The sequence below is a fragment of the Lygodium microphyllum genome, chromosome 16 (assembly GCF_053477565.2).
Source record: "Lygodium microphyllum isolate KBCC chromosome 16, Lygodium_microphyllum_v1.1.10, whole genome shotgun sequence".
Taxonomy (NCBI): Eukaryota; Viridiplantae; Streptophyta; class Polypodiopsida; order Schizaeales; family Lygodiaceae; genus Lygodium; species Lygodium microphyllum.
In genome coordinates this window covers 57226681-57251328 of record NC_141150.1, presented here as the reverse complement: position 1 = coordinate 57251328, position 24648 = coordinate 57226681, and the positions used below count along the sequence as shown (strand labels likewise).

Here is a 24648-nt window from a genome sequence, read left to right as displayed (position 1 = left end):
CACTCCTAATCAGACCAGAAGTTGGCACTTCACAATATAATAGTTATACCTACAAATATATTAAAACATTATTATATTAGTTTTATCATATATTGATGCATTTTATAATATTTAAACATTATATATAATGTATAACATATACATATTATACTAGTATTATGTTATTATATATGCAAGATAAAATATCACTTATTATATAAAAATAATTTTATTATATATTATATATGATGTAATATTATAAGCATATCATATTAACTATATATTTTCAAATAAAATTATCATTGGATTGGGATGGGGTGTGTTTTGTTTTGAAAAATGTCAGTTTATTGGCCCCTTTACCCTACCTTTCCCAATAAACACAATCAGATCAGAAGTCGAAAAGCTAACACCTAAAGAACGTGATGCGAGATTCTCTCTATCTCTTGGACATGGAAGTTCATTGGCGGGACTGGGAAGAATGAGTGGGGTCTCTGGTTAGCGAGAGAGAGAGTGTGTGTGCGCGAGTGCGTGCGTGTGTGAGTGAGACACTGTGTAAAGAGTTGTACCTCACATGCTCATACGGCTATGGCTTCCGCTTACGCTTGCCACCTCCAACCTTTCTTCCTTAGCTCGACTCTACCTCCCGGCAGACAAAATGCCCGTTGTTGTGCTTCGTTCCCCCGTCCTTTTCATTCTCCATTTTGCAGACACAATGTTCTCAGTATCACCACTCGTCTCTCTCCTCCCTCCAGGTGAGCCATTTTCTTTTCAAGTACTGTCGTGTTCCATCCCTTCGTCCTTCTCATTCTTCGTTTTGCACAGCTTTCAAGCACTAGCTCTCTCTTCCGCCTTCAGGCAAGCCATCTTCCTTTCTGTAAGTCTAACAACATATTCTCGTTCGATCGGATATGCCAGGCACTTTTTCGCTTCATTTTCCACTATCTTTGATCAGTTGTCTGTGTCTGAGTCCCCTATTTAGATGCTGAATTTCACCAGGCACAGGTTTGTTTCTGTTGTCTGATTTGAGGCCTATTTTAGCTGCGAAATTTCAGCAGCTAAATGATTTGCCTTCCCTTGCTTTGTGGTTTGTTTTTGTGTCCTATTTTAGCTGCTGGATTTCGCCATTCATATGTTTTGTTTTTCACTCTTTTGGATGCATGTATTAAACAATTTCCTGTCCTCTGAGTCTCATGTTTAGCTGTTGCAGTCCAACTAGCAGGTTCTTTTCCGTTATTCTGATTAGTTGTTGTTCACAGGTGCTTGGGAGTCCATGACACTGACCTGGAGTATTCAATCACTGCTTCAACCTTGTCCGGCGAATCCACAGTCACAGAGAGCGAAAAGGCTGCAAATGCTGTTGGTCAAGGATCAACCTTTGTTGTATTCTACTCAGACCATATTTCAGTGCCTATACCTGCTGGGTGTGATCTTCCAGTTGATAAGTAATCCTTTGCTGCCTTCAGTATGAAAATTTTTATCTGTGGAGCATGCGAAGGCATCAAAAAATTGCATTCTCGCCAGCAGTTTTGTATTCTTAACTGTCAATCGATCCCTTATTATTTCAAGCCTCTGATAGTACATCAAAGTCATTCTGGTTTCCGATGTGGTGTGCAGAGCTATCTTGTCTTTGTCATTGAACTTTGGCGTACTTTGAACTGGATCATCTTGTTGCCTTTGAAACATTCCTAATTTCTGGTAGATTTGCATTAGTGTTTCCAGGTAACCCCAGGGGTTAGGAATTTTTATGTGACAAGCCACATTAGCAACCATCAAGCTTCTGCTTGAAAACAGAACCTTCGGGTTAGGAATTTTTATGTGACAAGCCACATTAGCAACCATCAAGCTTCTGCTTGAAAACAGAACCTTCGCCTTCTTCTGTTATTGTAACCCTGCGTTTTTGGTAGGGTTTTGGCTCCATTTGTTGTTTTATACCTGTTTTTGAGTCGCTTGGCTGGCTAGAAGGCCCTTTACAATATTTCAATTCGCCAATTCAAATTTCTTATTGGAAAAAACAGAACCTATAGATAGAGAAGAGTTAGCTTGATAGTACTTGGACCTAAAGGTAGATCAGAGTACCTCATTCCTTGTACTTATGGATACAAAAGCAGAAGTTTAACATATAGCATAATGTGATGCTGCATATTTGCTGTCCTCAGGATTCTCTTGATTTTTTACCAGACATTGTAACCCCAATAAAAGCAACTGCTTTCAGGTTTCAGACTACCAGATTATTGTTGGAGCAGGATCCTCCTCTGTCAAATCTTCTTGTCACACGACCCTCTCCATTGGCATCTCACGAGGAACTTTGTCTGGTATATGAAGAACGGTACCTTTAGTTCAAGTAGCTAGTTTTCCTATCCCCTTTGGCATGTTAATATCTTAAACCCTGTAGTAAACTTTATGCATGGACAAAGAGGTACTTTCAATATTCAAAATTCTCACTAGACATCTGCTGTTGTAAAAAATCAGAGCTGCATAAGTTATTGTTGAAGGATCAAAGACGGTCTTTTGAAGCATCTTGCTCATTGTGAGTTTATCATTCTTGTGATGCTGCAATGTTTTCTATATTGGCATTCACTGCAGACATGTCGAAAAGATTTTGAATGGAGACCTGACTGGAACAGAGGTACATGGTCTTGATTCATTCTGGAGTACTGAGCTCGTAACTCGGTCTTGTGCTTCAACTGGGTATGTCCATGAGCACAGAAATTGCCTGGCTTATGTTGCTGTGAAATATTAAATCAAAGAGCTGATGCATGATTATAACATTTTCTAGTAGATATAAGCTGTCTTGCTTAAGCAACTCTTCACGAGTTTCAAAACAGGGCAGTCTTCAATGAATAAGTTCATGTTTAAGTGTTGAAGCTTCATGTAGCAAGTACATGTAGATCTCTCTTTTATATCCTCAAAACACCCAAGGAAGAACAAAGCTCAAAAAGGGAACAAATGACATACTTATCCCAGATCCCCACCTTCCAATTTTTGTAATTTGTAGACTTCTGGTGACTATGAAATGCCCCAAACATAGGATAGAGCGTTCATAACCAATTAATGGGGCATAAAGAAACAATTCTTATTTTAAAGCTGTTTTTCCTGTGAGAATTTTCTGTTTTATCTTGTGTATTTGCCTATGAGATCACTGAATTATGCCTTAGTCCTTGTGTAGTGGTTAACTATGGACAACAAATAGGATTTTCAACTTCACTCTGATATATCATTTCTTGAAGGACAGCTAGACGTGTGATACAGCTTTGTTTACATAGACATGTTTCTTTTGAACTAGAAGAGCAATGAGCTGGAGAATTCAGCTGCCACCCTGATGCCTTCAATCTTGAGATGCTTCTGCCTGCCTATTTTTGATGTTTCCTACCATTGCCAGCCCTGCAGTTGTCACCACCCTAGTGGCTGCTGTCAAAATATGACTGCTGTGTAAGCAAACCAGAGTGACAATAGGGTTTGCAGGGGGGAATACAGAGTGTGTACGGCAAAAACTGAGAAAGAAGAGAACCTCAGAAAACACAAAGGAAGAAGATGTATGATGAATCATTGAATCATGCCGATTGAATCAAGTTGATACAATGGAGCTGAAGCTCTGATGATAATTGCACTGTCCTGTCTGAATCAAGTGGTAGCACTTGTTAGGGAATCTGCACTGCAGAGGGAGCAAAACATAGTCCTTTGGGCAGTAGGAAATAGAAGGTAATATTGAATGGTGAAGGTTAGGAAAGCTAGCTATGGAGGGAGCGAAACACAGTCCTTAGGAGCTGCCAGAGATGAAGGATATGTTGAAATCTCTCTGAGATAGTGGCTGCTATCAAGGCGACTACTGAGCAATCAATTGGAGAAGAAAATACGAGAACATCTGATGAAGATCTCTTTATATAAGTGGCTGCAAACAGGTGATTGTTGGGCAGTCCTTCAAGAGTGACGAAAACAAAAAAACAGTGGTATTTGATGTAGGGCTGATAAAGAGGATGTAACTTGCTTAAAATGGCCTGAATATGTTGCAAATGAAGCTTGATGATGGCAGTGAGGAGAGTTGATGCCAAATGGTGTAGGTTCCAAAACGCCAGGTAGGGATGGATGCAAAAGCCATGAATCATTGTCCTTATGGGATGTGGATGGTAGTGGAGACGATGGAGAAAGGAGAGAAGAATATGAAAGAGAGTGACAACGTGTCAGAGGAAATGAACGTGTGGGATAAAAAATGAAGTTAGTGCCATATTTATAGGCTCAGATTGTCTCAACTGACACCCCAACTCTCTCGAGTGGTGCCTACTAAAGTCTCTTGAGTGGCGCCTTGACGCTCTTGGAAGGTGTCCAAAAAGCCTTTTTGGGATTGTTAATGGAAACTAAAAATAGAAATGGAGGAGGAAAAATTGTGTTGAATGACTTGGATCTTAAGATTTCCTCTTAGATCTAGAAAAGAGTGAAAAAGAGAAGTGTGCGAGAGAAGAAAATTAACTCGAGAATCCTTGTGTTCCACATGTAAGGTAACATGTAGCGAATAACAGTAGACAGAACGAGTTGATAGGATCCGAAACTCAACCTTGGAAGAGAAGCCACAAGTATTGGTACTATGTGTTGGAAGGTATATGCAGGCCTAGCCACCAAGCCATAACGGAAACATCCAAAGAACCTATAGGTCATGGGTGTGAATGGTAAAAAGAGGATGAGTAAATAGATGAGAAAATGGGTGATTTGACATAGAGATGCTAACCACCCTAAGGGTTATCAACAATGCGTGTGAAGAACCGTAGCATGAGAAAAGACCCCCTCAGGCAATTCGGAAGTTAAAGAGCTTATTGATTTCAGCCCAACACTAAAGAGAGCAAATTGTAAGAATGGCAGCTTATTATTCTCACCGTGGATACAAGCCCAATTGGCATTGGTTGGGTAGTGGGTTAGGATGATGTTGATGGGAATAGGTATGCCATTCGGTTTGGAGCAAAGGTCCTCAATGAACGGCAACGGCGGTATTCTCAAGTCAAAAGAGAGCTTTGGGGTGTAATGACAGCCCTTAAGTGTGATAGGGAGTATTTTATGGGAGCTCATGTAGTGGTAGAGAGTGATTGTCTATCTCTATTGGGCATGATAGCAAATTTCTTAACTCTCGATATTGCCATGTTACGCTGGATTGCATATATAAAGTCACTTAACCTTGATTTTCAGCATATAGCAGGTAGAGAAAACCCCGTGGTTGACATGCTTTCACGAGCAAGGTTTGAAGATGAAGAGAAGCTGATGGAAGATGAAGAGGATGATGTGATAGGTGTTGAAAACGACTTAACAACATGGAATGGATATGTTGTTATTGCAGGTACAATTGTTGTAACAGGGATTTCAGCAGTAAGAAAAGAACTTACAACCATGAAGAAGAGATGGGCAATAGAGAGAAAGCATCATTAGTGTTATTCTTTAGTGAGAACACAATTTTTGGAAGAGTTGTATGAGGATGATTGGTTGAAAATAGGTCAATACCTTAGTCTCATGACAAAGAAGGCTGAATGGTTTGAAGCTGAATTCAAAAGGGTTAAAAGAAAAGCTTATGTTTTTTCTTAAAAGATGGATATTTATGGAAGCATGCAAAGAAAAAGAGAGGAGCTTCAGTACGTGTTTTGGGAGATAGGGCTTCTCAGCAACAGGTGATGTAGGAGTTTCATGAAAGCTTATGGGCTTGACATAGAGGAGTGTGGAGCACATTTGCCAAGATCAAAGAGAAGTATTGGTGGCAAAACATGTATAAAGATGTGGAGCATTATGTGGAATCATGCAATGTCTATCAGATGTATTCTATGGTAAAGCATAGAGATGGGTTGCAATCGACATATCTATTGTCCATGTATTACAAATGGGTAGTTGATTTGGTTACCATGCCTACAAGTTTATGGAATATGAGATCTCTTGTGCTTGCACGAGAAGACTTGATAAATCAAGTGGAAGGTTGAGCTCTTAGTATAAAGACTACTCAAGCAATTTGCAGGTTTTTATTGGAAGAAGTCTTTTGTAGGTATGGTTGTGTTGGTAAAGTGATTGGTGATAGAGGAAAATTGGATGTGAATGAGGCTCGTGACTTCTTTTCATGATTGGATATCAAGCTGGCTTCAACTTTAGCCTACAATCTTGAAGCAAATGGCAAAAGTGAAAGAGGTCATTGGCCTATCATTCAGGCATTAGCAAAGTCATGCAAGGGCAAGATGAAAGAATGGCCAAGAATGTTACCCTTTGCTTTGTGGGCTGATAGGACCACTCATAGTGCAGTTACAGGGTATATGCTTGCTGAATTAATGTATGGACAACAGCCAATCATGCCTATTGAGGGGACTATTGCTACTTGGAGTGTTCTACTGTGGGAAGAGGGTTTGAATAGAGAAGAGTTGCTGGTCCTACGCATTAGAAAGTTAGAAAGAAGGCTTGAAGACATTGAGGCAACCATAAAAAAGCTAAAGATTGCAAGGATCAAGAACAAGAAGAGGTTTGGTAAGTGACACAGACTTCGATCACGAGCTATACAAGAAGGGGACTGGGTGCTGGTTTATGATAGGAGTTTGGTAAATCAGCATAGTGCCAGTCGAAAGATGACAAAGCGGTGGTTTGGTCCATATGTGGTAAGGTTTTTTTTTTGATAATGCTACCTATATATTAAATGAGATGGATGGGACAGTTCTAAAGATTCTAGCGGTTGGAAAACGTATCAAGCTTTTTAAACGTAGGGAGTGTTTAGCATATGAGTTGAAGGAACTGGATATTCAGCATGAATATGAGAATATGGAAGAAGAAGAGTTAGAAGATGAAGACATTGACATAGCAGAGGATACTTTTTCTAACATTACAGATCCATAAGACTTCGCACATGCCAGAGGATGTGTAGGTTAGGAGGGGGTGGATGTCATGCCGCTACGCACACAAAGTGTAAACAAATCTAGAGTGCGGCTTTCTTATTAATCTAGAGAGCCAATACCATTAGTGTCAGTGTCCGTAGTGTGGATGGTTAAAAAATATTAGAGATTTGGACAAGTTTAGCCAATTTTTGATATTTTAGATATTATCTCTTGGAAAAATCCAAGAATTGTAGACAATTTCTAGAATAGGATGAAATGTAAAAGAAAGCATGTAGCTTTTAGCCACTTGTGAGGATTTTATGTAAAAAGAGAGATTAGTGAAATCGCGCGACGTGCGATTGCTGTTTTCAAGCAGTGAACAGCACTCCGAAGTGGGAGATGAAGAAGTGATCTGGCAGAATTCTGGCCAAGGGTGTTGGTGTTTCACTCCCTTTCCAGAGGCCAATGGAAGCATCAGATTGATGATTTGAGTAGCATAGAGGAAGGTATTATTTTATGCACGTTTTTGTCTATAAGAGTTTCATCTTCTCATAATGCAGAAATAAACTGACAGGCTTCATATCTGTGAGTATTCTTCTACATCTTCTATTTCTTTCTGTGAGTATTTTTCTAGGCCTTCTATTTCTTCGAACCCCTTCTCTTCCATCTACTTCTCTCCTTGAATCTCCCTTTACCTTGCTCTCTTACCCCCATTGTAGACTTTCGATTCCAAACTCTTCGACAACGGGGACGAAGGAGGTAGTTGGGACTCCATCGGAGTAGAGGCTACGTAACTCGTAGAGATGGCCTCTCAAACCTGAGTGCTGTCTCTTATCCCCGTGGTAGACTTTCGACCCCAAACTCTTCGATAGCGGGGCCAAAGAAGGTAGTTGGGACTCCATCGGAACAGAGGCTAGGTAACTCGTAGAGGTGGTCTCTCAAACCTGAGTAGAAGAGGGAGTGGAGGGAGGGGTATCACATAGAATCTCCTCAATGCCCACATCGGAGCTGATATTAATGGAGCATACAAGGGTGGTGAGTAAATAGATAGCTATTGGGGAGCTAGGGGTGGACAACAATTGCTATCTCCCAAACTCTTCGACAGCGGGGCCGAAGGAGGTAGGCGGGACTCCATTGGAACAGAGGCTAGGTAACTCGTAGAGGTGGCCTCTCAAACCTGAGTAGAAGAGGGAGTGGAGGGAGGGGTATCACTTAGAATCTCCTCAATGCTCGCATCAAAGTTGATGTTCATGGAGCATACAAGGGTGGTGAGTAAATAGATAGCTATTGGGGAGCTGGGGGTGGACAACAATCGCTCTCTCTCAATGGAATGGATTGTGTGCTGTTTCTTACCCCCGTCGTAGACTTTCGACCCCAAACTCTTCGATAGCGGGGCCGAAGGAGGTAGTTGGGACTCCATTGGAACAGAGGCTAGATAACTCGTAGAGGTGGCCTCTCAAACCTGAGTAGAAGAGGGAGTGGAGGGAGGGGTATCACATAGAATCTCCTCAATGCCCGCATCGGAGTTGATGTTCATGGAGCATACAAGGGTGGTGAGTAAATAGATAGCTATTGGGGAGCTGGGGTGGACAACAATCGCTATCTCTCAATGGAATGGATTGTGGAGTTGAAGGATTGAAAGGAGCCGAATAGCCTTTCTCTCTCGAAGGACCTGATTGACTAGATGATGATATCCAATAAGCATTGTCTCTTGGTGGAACGGATTGTAGAACGGCATGCCATGGACGCGGAAGCCGTTGGACTTGAAAATAGGTGAGTGAAACCTTTGTAGCGCATTGCGGCGGTCTCTAGGAGGTTGTGTCACTTGATGGTCCTCTTGCTTGTAAGGACTTAGTATACATTGGATGTGTCTTATTGCCTTGAGTGTAATACTCTGATAATTGATGCGAATTGATCTTTGTGGCCCAAAAGGGAGATGTGGCACAAGGAGTGCTTGGTAGTAGACGCATATACTTTGGTGGTGTGGGGAGCAAAGGTTGAAGTCGACAGTCTTTGGTGATATGATTGTTCTTGCTGCAATAGGAGCACCCAATGGATTGTTAGTTAGGAGAAGCCATAGCACTAGAGTGTCAACTTGTAAAAAGGGCGGGAGAAGAAGATAATGATAACTCTTGATGATGTAGTGGAAATAATTGGGAGGGGGGGGTAATCAAAAGATGTTGCTGCTCTTGCAGCTTGTCTTTGCCTTCTTTGATGCGAAGGATCTTCTTGTCTTTGTGAGCACCTTTGGCTCTAATACCATGTCAAAATATGATTGCTGTGAAAACAAACCAGAGAGACAGTAGGATTTGGGGGGGGGGGGGGAACATAGTGAGTATGGTAAATACTGAGAGAGAAGAGAAACTTAGAAAAGTTGAAAACACAGTTGAAGAAGATGAATGGTGAATCATTGATCATGCTAAGTGAATCAAGTTGATGCAATAGAAGCATGCGTAGGGAATTTGCACTGAAGAGGGAGCGAAACACAATCCTTTGGGCAGTAGGGTATAGAAGGTAATATTGAATGGTGAAGGATAGGAGAGTTGGCTATAGAGGAAGCAAAATGCAGTCCTTAGGAGCTATTAGATATAATGTGAAGAAGAGTGTGGAGGCACTGCTAGGGTTTGCACTGAGGGAAACAAAGAGTGTATGACCAGGACAGAAGCACAACAAGACAAATACAAACATAGAAAGCAAAACTCAAACCCTAAACGCAAAACTCAAAACTCAAAACATAGAAACTCAAACACAAATAGAAGAAGGGATAGAAAGAACACAATTCTGAAGTGAATGAATGTTGTAAATGAATGTAAGAGTATACAGTGTGCCCAAGGGCAAAGCAATGTCGAAGAGTGGTGCCCACCGAAGATAGATCCCAAGTGTTGTGACTACAAGTTGGAGTGATGGAGTGGAGAAACATCAGATGCTGATCTCCAGGGTGTGAGGAGATTGAGGGGATTGTAGAGGATGATGCATGATGGTGTGGATGAACCAACAAAATGTATCAATAGAACGCTGTAGTAGAATGTGGTAGTAAAACGTAGTAGTGAACGCCGTAGTAAAACACAACAACAGAATGTGGTAGTGAAATGCAGCAATAAAATGTAGCAATAGAACGCCATAGTAAAATGCGGCAGTAAAACGTAGCAATAGTAAGGGTGCCATACAGTGGCATGAGGAAGGCGCTGGGGCATTGCAAGGGTTGATGGAGAGAGAGTGGCAACAATCACGAAGGTTGGACAGCCACGTGGTAGAAGGCTGATGGCTGAAAGTTGCATTGAAGAGTGAGAACTTGCACAGAAGAGTTTAGATTGAACGGGGGCAATCTGTCTATTATTAGTGTTTCATTGAACTCTCTTGAACTGCTCCTCATCTTAGGGTTTTCATTAAATTAAGCTTGTTTTGGAGCTGTTTAAGTGGCGCATGGAATGCATTTCTTAGCTCAAACTACTAGTAGAAACAACTTAGGATCCATCTAGTGGTGCTTTGCACAATGAGCTTACTACATGTTGTGAAATAAAAAATCTGCAGTGAAGAATGTTGTATAAGGATGGAGAATTATACACGGGTGCAGAGAGAATATCTGCATATGTCTCCGCCTTGAGGACCTAGATCTCCGTCAGCCCCGAGTGCTGTCTCCGTCACCAACAGGCTGAAATCTGTCGGATACAAGTGTGAAAGTCTGTTGGAAACTCAGCCTTATAAAGGCTGAAAAGAATGCCTAAAAAATACCCAAAATAACAAGGTTGACAGTATTTAATGCAGCTGACTGCAGTCGGACAATCCGACTGCAACCACGTGGCAAAACTGCCACGTGGCAGGAGATGATTACCAACAATACGATCCACCTCGAGAGGGGAAGCCTCCATGCTAGTAGAAGAGCAAAACTCTTAGGAAGATGAAACCATGAATGGAACGGGGTGCATCCCATGTCTCTAGCCCAGATAGAGGACTAGATCAACCTATATGTTAGCCTGACATTGAAAACAAAGTCTGTAAAAGAGAGTAAGATCTACAATCATAGAGGTTAGTAGTGAGATGCTCTAAAAAGAAAAACAAAACTGAACTAAATGAACAAGTGCAATAATGCAAATATGTATGTATTTTTAAATGCAGTGGAAGACTTGAAAATGAAAGGCTAAGTATGTTGCTACCATTGTATACGGCGAGGTGGGGAAAAAGGCCTAGAAGGTGCAATGGAGTTTCTAGGAATGGATGTGTAAAGTGCAATAGGTTTGGTGTTAGCAAACCAATCAATCAATTCCTTAGGAGTAGAGTAGGATGGCCATTGAGGCTGTTCGTATGCCATATGTCGAGCAGCCATGGGGGTTGAAGGAGTAGATAGGGTAGCAATGGGAGGCATAGCCCTACTAGACTGTGTAGTTGTAGTAGTTTGTTCTGGTTTTCTAGGAGGAAGACCTTGGGCCTTGGTACGACACTCGTCCATATGGCTCGACCTCTAGTAGTGAGTGCAAAATCTATTTTTCTTAGGAATTTGTTGCCAAAGGGATCAAGGTTCTTTGTTTCTGTTAGAAGAAGTGATGCTACCCTTGTTTTGACTTGCCTTCACATCTTGCGAGTTCTTGCCACTGTTGGTTTTCGCTCTTGAAGAAGAGGCAACCAACCCTCGCCCCTTTGAATAGATGCGAGTGGAGAACTTCTTACGGACTTGATCATGCAACCTTGTGTAATACAAGGATTGACACTCAAACTTGTAGAAGGTTGGCAATCTAGCCGTGAGATAATATGTTGGATAAAATGAAAGTATTTGTCGGGCAACCTATTCAAGAAGAATGTAACCTGATTGTTGTTTGACTTTGGAGAGCCAGTAGTGGCAAACTTGGCTAGCAACCGCCAATATTCGGCCAACTTGACTTTTAGATCATCCCTTTTTTAATGGAAAACTCTTGGGCCGCATAGCGGTCAATGAGATGACTCCAACGTTCCTATGCAAGAGGGAAGTGCTATAATTGAGAGTGAAACTGTGGAAGCAAACCCTGCATTAGCTCGACATTGGGTGTGGTATTGCAAGCTCTCCATAGATGGATGTAATTAGGGTGGGCTAGGTGAGGGTCAGGTATAGGCTCAAGATCAACAACAAGGTTCCAAATACCTTGAGACTCAAGCACTTGCTACATACAGTTTAACCAAGTAGTGAAGTTCAACTTGTGGAAATGAGTCTTATTCGTGAAGGCATTCTTGGTCGAGACAACAAGAGTGGTAGTGCTCGAATAAGGTGGATAGGGTGGTTATTGTGGTGGAAAGGAGTACACTTGGGAATGAGTTCTATAGTGCTCACTAGGCTTTGAGAAGTGTGCACGTTGGATCCAAATGTGTGCATGGGATGACTATGCATGCGCATTGTCACTGCACGAGGACCCATAGTGGAGGGATAGGGACACGTGGAGCAGAGGACGGAAATCCTTGTATCTGAGAGGTCATGGTGTGTGTGTAGCTAGGGGTAGTGAGGGGAATGCCCATCACAGCCGTCTTAGGTGGAAAAGATGTGCCTACATGAGGAAAGGTAGAGGGAACTATGTTAAGAGGGTGGCATTTCTAGTAACAAAGCCCCATAGTATGGAGTGCCTTGTGGAAAAGGATAGATGACAATGTTAAGAGGTGGGATCCCCCCTAATGATGCATCGTGTGGGAATTGGTAGGAAAGTGTGAATATGGAGAGAGAATGAGAATGTGCTTGGAGCGGAGACAAAAGGTCCAACTCCCAGTGTGGTAGAGGAAGTTGTGGAATGTAAGTCGAGGTTGTGAAATGAGTGTGATATGGCTTCAAGAGAAGCGGGTGGGATGGCAGGGAGAGAAGAAGAGTAATAGACTTCCTCAAATGAAATAGAAGATGGAGGTATACCTGATGATGATTGTCTGCTTCTTGAGCCCCCTCTATTAAGATTTACATAGAAGGTGATGGTGAGGGTGAATGTGGAGTGTCGTCTTCCTCTCCAAGTCCATAATACCTCCTCAGGGCGTCCATTGATGGAGAAGCCCGATAAGACAACATGGTCTCACGAGAAGAAGGTGTTTGTGACATTGTGATTCGGTTACGAGTCGTATTATGTGCCTCGTGCAAAGACTAACACTCCACAATGTCTGCAGGATACTCTTTATAAGAGCACCAGCTTTGATACCATGTGAAGAAGAGTGTGGAGGCATCACTAGGGTTTGCACTAAGGGAAACACAGTGTGTGTGGCCACGACAGAAGCACAACGAGACAAACACAAACATAGAAAGCAAAACTCAAAACTCAAAACGTTGAAACTCAAACCCAAACAGAAGAAGGGATAGAAAGGACACAACGTTGAAGTGAATGAATGCTGTAAATGAATGTAAGAGTATACAATGTGCCCAAGGGCAGAGCAGTGTGTTAGAGAGTGATGTCCATCGGAGATGGATCCCAAGTATTGTGACCACTAGTCGGAGTGACGAAGTGAGAGAAACACTAAAAATTGATCACCAAAGTGTGAGGAGATTGAGGTGATTGCAAAGGATGATGCTTGATGATGTGGGTGAAGTAGCAAAACGTAGTAGTAGAACGCCACAGTAAAACATGGCAATAAAATCCAGCAGTAGGAAGGGTGCCAGACAGTGGGTGACAATTAGGAAGAAGGCACTAGGGCACTGCAAGGGCTGATGGAGAGAGAGTGCTAGTAGTCACGAAGGTTGGACAGCCACGTGGTAGAAGATTGATGGCTAAAAGCTCCACTGAAGAGTGAGAACCTGCACAGAAGAGATTAGATTGAATGGGGGTAGCCTATCTATTTATAGATGAGGATGGACCCTCCCAAATTAGGTTTTCACTGAACTCTCTCGAACCGCTCCTTGTTTTAGGGTTTTCATCAAATTAAGCTTGTTTTGGGGCTGTTTAAGTGGCTAATCAGCATGGAATGAATGCATTTCTTAGCCCAACAGATGAAGGATATGCTGCAATCACTTTGAGATGATGGTTGCTATCAAGGCAACTACTGAGCAGCCGATTGGAGAAGAAAATGCAAGAATATTTGATGAAGATCTCTCCATGTAAGTGAGTGCAGACAGGCTGGGCAGCCCTTCAGGAGTGAAGAAAACACAAAAACATAGCTATTTGATGTAGGGCTAATAAAGAGGGTGTAGCCTGCTGTAAATGGCCTGAATCTACTGCAAACGAAGCCTGATGATGATGCCAGGTTGAGAGGGCTGATGCCAGATGATGTAGGCTGCAAAATGCCAGGTGGAGATGGATGCAGAAGCCACGAACCGTAATGTCGTATTTGTGGGGTGTGAATGGTAGTGGAGAAGATGGAGAAAGGAGAGAAGAAGAATATGGAAGAGAGTGACAGAGTGTCAGAAGGAATGAATGTGTGGGATGAAGAACGAGGGAAGTTAGTGCAGTATTTATCGAGTGGCGCTCACTGAAGTCTCTCGGGTGGCATCCCGACTCTCTTGGAAGGTGCCCAAAAAGCCTTTTTGGGGCTGTAAATGGAAACCAAAAACAGGAATGGAGGGGAAAATGTACTGAATGACTTGGTTCTCAACAGCTGCTCTGTTTTTATCTCAGCTGCATCCACCCTGCTGCATGCCCATCTTTGACATCATTCTGCTGCTGCTTTTTGGATTTTCCTCCCTTCTCTTCTAGTGGTCCGCATTTCTCGTGGCTGTGCTGCTCTGCTGGACTGCTCGTTTATGGATCTGCTGCATTTTGCTGCTGTCCAGCATCATCCCAGTTTCAGACTCTCAGCTCCCTCTATGATTCAGGAACTGCTGTGTTACGGGTCTCCTGCTGTCCACATAGGTGCCTGGCATCTCTTCATTGGGCATTGAGTGTTGGTGATTTGCTGTACTTGGGATCTGCTTTGGAGGACAACATTCTATTGGACGGCCCTCTATTCTTGAGCATCTGTTGGCTATTGGACAGCCCTCTGCTCCTTGAGTATCTGTTGTAATCATACATTGGATACTCAGTTTGTCCATGAGTCTTCATTTAGCATTCTTCATTCATCCTCTTCTTCTTCATTTGTGTTTTGTTAGAGTTCATCGTGTTAGTTATGCTCATATGCTCTCAGCGTTTTTTTTTGCAAACCAGTGTATCCTCATAAAACATTTTGTGTTGAAATGAATCGTTTTTAGGTGAAATATCAAGGGCTGAAATGTTTTGCAACTACTCTGTGTCTGACATTCTTGTAGATCCTATAATGCATTTGATTTTTAATGATATTCTATTCGGCAAATTCTCTCTTTTCTCAATGACATTGATTCTCTAAGGGTCATCTGTGGCAATATTGCTTTACAAAGGGCTACGGGCTGCTATTCTTCAACATATGCATCATTAATACATGTCTATGGCTTGCCTCTATTTCGAAGGACATTCTTGATCATGGTCCTCTATGGGTTCTCTCGAGTCACCAAGCTACTATGTGATTTGTGAGAAGGCTTCAAGTCTTAGTAACTTTACATCTCCATGTCCATACTAAATGTTTGCCAATTGCTTGTTAGAGCTCTTAACAGATGCAAAAAACATATATGGATACAACTGATAAAGAAGGCGTCTTCAAATAAAGCTCTTCTAATCCCATGCCTTAGCTGAGCCAAAGTCTTTTATTAAAGACATCTTAGATCTGGCAAATTTGTATCACAGACTGGTGACAGATGAAAACCAACATGATAAATCACATGCTCAAAATAAACTCATTTGTCAGAATTTAGAAACAATGCTGGGTTAGGGCACAAAAAGATGGTTTCAATGACAAAGAAGATGTTAGATCAACTTGCCTTTAGTGAGCAACTGCCAGGAATGCCACACTTGATGATGCTAATGCCAATAGAGAAGATACCATGGCAAAATGATGGTTGGGGAGCTGATGAATGTGATTGTTGCTAGATAATAGAGATGATATGGCCATGGTATCCTGGAGCCTTTGAATATTACCCTGTTTTGTATTTCGATTTTCAGCTTTGCTTTAGGGCTAGAGCTCTGCTTTGATTTTTCAGCCTTTAAGTGGGTTTTCCTTTGCATAACTGCTTTTTGGACAGTCACATCTAAGGCATTTTCTTGTATAAAGTCTTGAAACTTGTGAATGTCCAAATGTATAATCAGTATTTGCAACACCAAGACAACTATCTATCAGACAAAATTTTTAAAGCTTATGTATTATTCCTGATTACGATTTATTCATGGCACTCACTAGAAAACCTGAAAAAATGATCAATCACTCACATATGCATATGAATGAATGCAATCATTGAGATTTTCAATTCCGTAATAGGGTGCATTTGGTTCACTTTATGAACCTGTTTTTCTCATTATCTATAATAGACAGGATAAGTCCATATCACACAACATTGCGCCAGCAGTTTAAATTAAACAATGTTATGTGAATACTTGTTCTCAATTTGATCCTTATTACACAACAACAACTCCCATCTAGTCCATATTAAAGTACATACTATAGAACCAATTTGATCTCTTGTTCTCACTGGATACTTGTTCCACTAGATCATTGTCATTGTATGCAGGATTGAAGATTCTTTTGTTCTAGACTTCATTAGATTATGCTCATTATTCGCCATCTTTAGAGTTCATCTCCATTAGAAAATCAGTTCCCAGGGTTCTTTGTATATTTTGAATGAGTTTTTCTATCCACCTGTTCTGCTACAGACTCTGTAACAGTTAATATCTTTCAAAAATTTTCTTTTGTAGCTCAAATATATTTCCCAGTGTCCATTTATCTGGAAGCCTGGTTATAAGACAAAATAGTTATTGTAGATCTCAACCTCAGAAGAACGTACCTTGGAAAAATACAATGTTCAGCTCAACAACATAAGAAGATCCAACACTCGATAAAAGGGCGGTTTGGCTAGCCACATCCAAGGCCAGTGGTACTTCGTGGACACGAAGGGTCCTCAAAAACATTGCATACACACTCCGTGTCGCAACTCTACCCCACCATGCCTTTGGCCTTCACCATTCTGCCACCCTGCTGTTTTTGCTGCCGTCTCTACCCTACCATTTCTTTGCCTTTACTGTTCGGTCCTCTTGCACTTTTTGCTGCCTTCTCGGAACTTTTATTGCTACAGTAGCTTCGCCATCTTGTAATCCAGTGTGTGCACTTACCACCCTCCTTTTGCCACCTGTTCCCTACTTTCTTTCTATCCTAGCCTCTAGGGGACCAGCTGTGACTTTTGGATAGAATGTCACTGTAATTAAATGTATTAGTTTGTCTGATAATGGATTTTTGGAACAGAATCATTTCTGGAACTCGTCCTTTGGAAGGTTTTAGGTTTCTAATAATACTAAAAATAATACAAAGAGTGTGGATAAACTCTCTCTTCTATCTGTTATGCAAATAGAGGTCTGGACAAGATTGTCACATCACTTACATAATATTATTATCCTACAAGCAACAATGATAAAATAGTTCATAGAATAATCTGGAAAGAGATGCATCAATGTATGTACGATTGTCAATTTGCCAAAAGTAATATGCTTGCAGGGGTTTGAGTGTATACATTATGAATTTGCAGTGGATCTATAGCAGCCATGCATATTGTGATGCTTGGATTACGAATGGCAGCAGGAAGTTTTTCTGGGTGTACAGAGCCCAACTCATCAGGCCATGCTGGAGGAGATTATATGGTCCCTTCTGGTAGTTTTCATCCTTTTCTTACCTTGTAATACTGTCAACTTTTGTAGACTTGGTTCTGGTGTTTCAATTGTTGCATAACACATTAGTTTTTCCCAGGTGTATTCAATGATGTTGCTGTAGCTGCATCTGTAGCCTTGCAGGCTTATCCTAACTTCTGCAATGAGGAGAAACCTATTCTAGTCATCAACCTGGATGTTCGTCAGGCAAGTGATAGCATGATTTACTGTTTGCTGAACTTTCTCATGTCAGAAAGTTTGAGAACAATAGCTCCGACCCACCCTATGAAATTTTTTGTTTTACGAGCGATGACCAGAGTATTTGGCTATCGTCTTGCAGAAATTGAAGTCCCTGTGTGAAACAGTGCTAGAGGTTTTCTTTCGTTGGTCTGTTCAGTTTTCAATATCCTTTTTTTCTGAAGCCTTTTGGAGAAGCTGATCTGTGTTTCGGAAAAAGTTAGGGAGGGGGTGTTTTGGACGTAATCAATAGCTGCCTCTTAGCCTGCTTTGTTTGGCATAGCAACCCACTGAATGCTGTCTTTATTGGATAAGTTGGCAGCTGATGGAGAAGTGGTTGGCTTCTTTAATGTTTATTGGGGCTGAGAAGGCCAATGTGGTAAGGTGTTCATGTCTCCTAGGTAAGAAATGTTAGCAGTAGGTGCTTATGTCATCTCCTACTTGTGAGCTCTTTCACTGAGTGAGTGGGGGCAATGTGGAGCTCTAACACTTTTGTTTTGTTTATTATCGGTCTGGTTATTTTAATCAGTTGTGGCCAATCAGGTTATGGCCGTACATTTACTCCACACTCAGGATTTGTCTATATACATAAGCATGTGCTATTACAACCCATTGTGGGTCTATAGGAACCCCTCTCTCAGCGGCATCCTCTGTGAAGGTGCACAATGCATGCACTTGGGCTACCGCCATGTATCATTGTTTGGGCATATCTGCAGTTTTATGGCTTCATATATCCATGTCTTCTTTTCTTCATTTCTTCTTTCACATGTGCTCGCTTCGACAAGAAACACGAGGGGAAATCATCAGTGTACCAGCACTTCATATGACTGAATGGTTTGCGGATTGGTAAGTTATCTCATGAGTCATCTTCTGTATGTAATCTAGTTCACCTTACTCCTAGGCATCTGGCTTTTGCTAGTGGTCCTGTGTGTCTTGCACAGTCATCTCATGCATGTAAGCCTCAATTTGAGCCAGACAGGGACATTAGGAGCTCTGACACTTAGTTCGTCATGTGTTTTGAGTCTTGACGGAGGAGCCAGCTCTAATTAGAGGATGCATTTCTTTTTGTGCGAGTTTTGGGTGTGTTCACACTGCCAGAATTGAGTTTCCACCACCTTTTTGCATTTCTTTAGACTTTTTCAGTGGCTGGAGGACCTGTTCACACCTGGCAGAGGTGATCTTGATTATTTATTAATTTCTGCATTTTTATTTAGCGCCAGCATTTCCTGCATTAAATAATGTAGGTTGACCGGCATTAAATGCTTGGCATGATGCTGGTCAGTGCAGGTCAGCTAGCATTAAATGCTTGGCCTGATGCTGGTCCACCAGATTTGGCAGGGGCAGCCTATACGCTCCTCAATTGGCTGATTATTATCATTCTTGCAAGTTTTAGCATACCGCGATATTCAGGGATTCTTCTCCGTCTTTTGGTGCTGTTTTCCTTCAGCAGCCTGATCTAGTGGCCTCAGTGATGCCTTGGGCTGTGTGCAGGGGCTGATAAGTGCACCTTTGTATTCAGCTTTCTTTTGGAGTTCAGTGTAGATTTCTCTTCTTCCATTCTCTTCTATTCTTTCAGTGTTTCTCTTCCCTTCTCTTTGTGTTCATGTTTCCCTTCCATTGCGCACTCTTACAGCTTTCAGATTGGAAGAGCTTAATAATAATTTTTTGGAATGTATCCTTGCATAAATTCTGGCCTTTTACCATGACTTACACTTTTTAATAGAGAGGCCTGACATCAATATCTCCCTACTTGTGAGTTGTGGACTTCATTTTGAATTCCGCCCCAAATTTTGAAGGTGCTATTTAATGTGTAGATTGTTTTCTATGCCCCATATTGGCTTTAACTTAAAAGCTTGTTTGATTCATGTCATTGGTTTCTTGCTTTTCCCGATTAGAATCATGGTGACTAGTGTGACCAATCCTACTTTAAAGCTTGATCTGATTCATGTCGTTGGTTTTTCGCCTTTTGGAAATTTCCTACTAGAATCAATCTGACCTCTCCTTCCCTACAACATGTTCCTTAGGTAGGCCCTTGAAATTATGTAATGTTGTTACCTAAGAGTTACTATATTTATTTCTATTCAGCATGACAAATTGTAAGGTTGACCTTTTCTCTGTTCGCCTTTATGCTGAGACAAGAGGAATACGTGAAAATGCATGTGTGAACTCTTTTGTTTCTCTTGAAAACGTGAGGCGTAAAGTATATGAATTAACAGTAAGACAAGAACACTTCTGCACTAAAAGTGCAAGTTAAACGGTTTCATAATCAACTTACTCGTCTTAGAGGCAATTCCCACATCCATCTAAGTTGGCTGACAACTTTATCCTAGGAGGTTTTGACTATTTTTTCGAGAAAATTATGACCAGACTGGCCTAACACAGTCATCTTACGTGAAAATTTTAAATGAGCAGGTTTTGCTTTGGCCTCTAGTCCCTGTATTCTCATAGCATCCACCAAGACTCCTTGTACTCAGAAAAGATCTTGAGGGAAGGCTTGGAGTCATCAGGCTCCAGATAAGAAATTTGTGTTTACCTGGTAAAGAGATTGCCAGATATCTGTAATTTCTGGCAAACACTAGGCACTCGTCACATCTCCATCTTCTATCATATTTTCTATTAACTTGTGAGAAATGAGTGCTTTCTAACAAAGTTGGGTGTTGACCTGGACAAAATTTTGGTTCAATACTTGACAACCTGAGTATCTGTGATTCTACAGCTGCAAATTCATGTTTGTCTTTTTTCAACCGTGATTCCAGAACAATGTGGCCAAGTACTTTGCAAAGGACAAAAGAGTTGTGTTTTTCAACATGTATGGGACAAATAAAGTCCCACGACGTGCAAAAATGCGATCAAAGCTGCAATCTTGTTATGGCATGGATTTGCTGGACAGTACTGGGGATCATTACTATCTTGCTGTTCTTAATGACTGGTTACAACAGTTACTGGACTATTATGATCCGAGTTTAGTTTTTTTCCAGGTATATATTGCACCATGTTTCTTGTTCTAGTGCGTCCGGCCCTTTTCTTTCTGTTATTATTTTTTATTGTGAAAAGAATGTGCCTACAATTAGCTTGCATGTGGTTGTATATGTAACACCTTGCATGATTCAACTAGTTTTAAAAGTGTGAGTGTTGATTTCTTTTCACTGGCAGTAATATCTGGAAGACCTTTATCAGACCAGTCTAAAGATCAAGAGTTGTGTTTTGAAGGAATTATGGACAATATTCTCGTACTTTGAATGCACACAATAGCATTGTAAAAACGTTTATCGGGACAGTCTAAAGATCATAATAATGAAAAGAGTTTTTAGCTTTAGCTGCTAGTGTCATCTTGTATCCTTGTGTTAATTAAATGCCAAATGGAAATGCTAGGCAAAGTTTTCAGATGTGTACTGCAGGTAGAATTTTGTAGTAGGATGGACATGAACATCTGATTTCTGGGGAAAACATGAATGTTTAAGTTTATTTAAAATTTTCCAGGCTGGAGTAGATGCACTTCTTGAGGATATTTCTGGAAGGCTTTCAATGACGAGGTATCATTGTTTTTGTGTCATGGTTTCGAGATTTCACACGTCTGCCCAGATTGCTTTTGTTTCAGGTTATTAAGGTGGTGGAAAATCCTTTGCTGCTTGTCTAGCAAAGCCTTACGACAAATGCCTTTACAATTCTGAATTTTGTCCATAACGTGGCAGACAGGGGCTAATTCAGCGGAACAACATTGTGTACACAGCTTGCTTGACTCGAGATATTCCTGTGGTTATTACCATGGGCTTTGGATATTCCAGGCCTCCAGAAGGTTGGCTGTTGTCTGTCTTGATTCAAAAGTTTGCAGAGTGGAACTTGTTGTTGGTCTGGTTTTGCTTAGAGACATTTCCAAGTTGGAGTTGGACATGCTTTATGAAACCGTGCAGAACATTCCTTTCCTTTCTAACTATTTCCTTTTGTGGCAGCATGCTTTCAAGCATATGCCGATGTGTACAGATCAGCTGCTTTGAGATATAGTGCCTGTTGACCTATATATTTGCCCAGGGCCTGAAATGTAAGAAAATTTCCTGCTTCCTAAATGCCCTTTTTGGGGATGCTTGGTTGCTTTTTTTCTGTATTTACAAAGCTAAAAGGAATCATTGCTTAACAATAATGCATATATCATTGTCCAAACCTTGTGAGTATCACTGTATTTAGCTAAAGCATGGCATTACAACATCAATACTTTCTCACAGATATTTTAGCATAACAGTATCCAACTGTTCAGAAGTCCATCGGAAGATTGATCTCCCAAAAACTACATCGGTTCTAGGTGTCTTCTTTCAGGGTTTGAAAAACATTATGTTGATATGTTGTGCTTTTTCTCTGAAACAGGTTTTATAGTGGTTCCAATATTCATTCTTGCATGCCGGTTGCCAGGGAAGATTAACACTTTTCCGATTCTTTCAACTTAGTTCTGCTATGAAGCAAAGAGGGTCTTAGGACATTCTTTGCGATAGATGTAGGCCTGCTTTGCAGCAAAGAAGACTCTCTGTCAACCAAATTGGCAGCTTCTCTCTGTATGCCTGCTTCCTATCTGCTAATACATTCTTGCAGTATGTTTGAAGAGCAAAATGTAAGCAATCGCGTTTGTTTGAATCATGATTGGGGCTTGGACAGATATGTCCTGATTTGTCATGGAATTATGCACTACAGTGTAAAAGGTTTACGTGTCCGGCTGACTTGGAGTGGTTCTGGGTTCCCAAACATCATTTCAGGCAATAGAAAGCAGTAACATGCAGACCCCTAATAATACCGTTATCGAAGTGTTCTTCTATCCTTACACCATTACACGTACATGTAGGAAACCTAAAGGCACAACATTCAGCAGTCTGACAAAGCCCATGTACGTAGGCTTGCATTCCCATTTCAGCTCTTTGATGGTCTGTTTCCTTACGCTTCTTCCTTAGAGGACATCATGTGTGCACGCTTTATATTGTGTGTACGTTTCTTTCTCAGAGGACACCGTGGTGAGTCCTTTGAAGGTCTGTTTCTTACGTTTCTTCCTTAGAGGGCATCATGAGTCTTTTGAAGGTGTGTTTCTTTGCAGTCGAGATAGAAACAGTTTCTAAGAATGAATGTAAGTTTTTAGAAGTAAAGCTAATTGCCTTTTGAGATTTTGGGTGTTTTATACATCACTTTGTGTGGAGCACACTGTTTGTTGCATGTGGAATGTGCCACCAACACACGTGACAAGGTGCAGGCACGCTTTAGAATAATGCCAATTGTGCCAAGCATGGTTGGCTAGTGTTATCGGGAAATCAAGCTATCTCATTCAATATTAAGATCTATTAATATAATACCTGTGTAGTTAATTTGAGCTATATGTGGTTTAATCTATACAACAAATACCTATCTTACAAATTAGATGTGTACATGTATGTATGCAAATAGTATGTGTTCTGAATTCTAAATTTACTTTTAGAAGATAGAAAATGAGAATATGTCTGTTTCAATTGTGGATATAATATAAAAAATTGACACAACAAAGGTGACATCATAAATAAGTATCATAAGTATTTAGTTTATTTACTAGCTTATTTATATGTGTGCTCTTTTGCATTTTGTGCATAAATGTAAAAGAAGTCAAACTAATTCTAGAAGAGTGTGTGTGAAGTTATTTGTATGTTTGTTATACATGTGTAATTACATATTTGTACTAGGTAACTCTATTAAGATTGATGTCATTGATGCGCCTAATGCGAGTTGGTGCATCCTAATACAATGAGTAAAAATTTTCATTGTTAGGTTTGGGTAAAGTTGGCACTGAAGGTAGTGAACATTTGTGGTAGTGTTGTGGTGTTGCGGAGGGTAGAGAAGAAGCTTCCTACTGTAGGGAAACAATTTAAGTTGTGTATTGATTGTTTTAATATTTTATGGAATATACATGTTTCATTGTAAAGTAACCTTGAGATGAGTAAATGTGAAAACTATACAAATGTTCTAAGTTTGACTTTTATGCATGGATCAAGATCTCAAGGTTTGGATTGGTAGTTTCTTTTAGGCATGGCACATGGATACTAGTTGTAAGGTAGGTCATCAAACCTTGTCCAATTGTGGGATGATGTATTGCAAGGCCTAAAAGGTCTAGCTATGTGATGGGGTTATGAGTCTCCCATTAAATAAAATGCTAGCGCGGAGCAAGAAGGGATGATACATTATCTCATTGAATTATATCATTGAAGTGGGATGATGTATTGCAAGGCCTAAAAGGTCTAGCTATGTGATGGGGTTATGAGTCTCCCATTAAATAAAATGTCAGCGCAGAGCAAGAAGGGATGATACATTATCTCATTGAATTATATCATTGAAGTGAGTTTACAATCATCAATGCATATCCATTTATGTTTTGATTTTTCCAAAAGAGGTTGGGAGGGTCTATATCTTGTGAAATAACTTATAGGCTAGTTTATGGCTTTGTATGTGTTTGGGCTAACAACCAAGGATGCCATAGTTAAACCTTGTGATTGATGGATGAAAGGTCAATTTGAATATTGGCTAGTTGAACAGTGTTCTAGTAACAACATTACTACATTTTTATTAGTATGGAACTCTTTAGTGGTTATGCTCAAGTGTCACTTGTATAGAGATAGTTGCTTTCATAATGGCATTTTATTCCGACCTCTTCATTTTGGAATTTGGTCCACAAAATCTCTTAATTATTATGCTTGACAAATGTGCTCGGAAACTTGTTTGCTCAATTCATCATAGATGTTATTCTAAAACTTGTTTTTATGGTCTTGCAATCAACAATGTATGGATAACTTAATGGTATTGTGATTATTTTGGGCACATTGATAGTGCATGAATGGATCAAGTGTATTGTGAATATAGTGTTGTGCATTATGTGTGTTTGTTTGAAAAAGAAAATATAACCAAATGATGTTTTTTAGTTCAAATGGGGGCTTTTCACCAAGACGGTTCACATATTTGAAGTTATCATTTGTTTGCTTCCTAGG

General features: G+C 40.7%; 1 protein-coding gene across 5 annotated transcripts; it reads left to right on the top strand.

Moving 5' to 3' along the window:
• Positions 1-396: 396 nt before the first annotated feature.
• LOC148022861 (uncharacterized) lies at positions 397-22699 on the top strand. Of its 5 annotated transcripts, XM_087695777.1 has the most exons (12): positions 398-731; positions 802-834; positions 1236-1421; positions 2192-2305; positions 2563-2667; positions 17311-17432; positions 17529-17635; positions 20422-20643; positions 21146-21198; positions 21358-21461; positions 21616-21704; positions 22025-22699. In XM_087695777.1, the coding sequence occupies exons 1-11, from the start codon at positions 565-567 to the stop codon at positions 21675-21677; spliced, it is 1275 nt and encodes a 424-aa protein (XP_087551903.1). In that variant the 5' UTR covers positions 398-564; the 3' UTR covers positions 21678-21704; positions 22025-22699. The 5 variants fall into 5 exon arrangements, with proteins under 5 accessions (XP_087551905.1, XP_087551907.1, XP_087551903.1 ...); XM_087695779.1 differs by lacking the exon at positions 2192-2305 and having other exon boundaries at positions 397-731; XM_087695778.1 differs by lacking the exon at positions 802-834 and having other exon boundaries at positions 400-731.
• The last annotated feature ends 1949 nt before the right edge of the window (positions 22700-24648 follow it).

Excerpts from the sequence above, each read along its gene's own strand:
- LOC148022861 (XM_087695777.1), top strand. The coding sequence starts at position 565 with ATGGCTTCCGCTTACGCTTGCCACCTCCAACCTTTCTTCCTTAGCTCG. Across the intron at positions 17,433-17,528 it reads AGATTATATGGTCCCTTCTG|GTGTATTCAATGATGTTGCT; the intron begins GTAGTTTTCATC and ends AGTTTTTCCCAG. Across the intron at positions 20,644-21,145 it reads CGAGTTTAGTTTTTTTCCAG|GCTGGAGTAGATGCACTTCT; the intron begins GTATATATTGCA and ends AAAATTTTCCAG.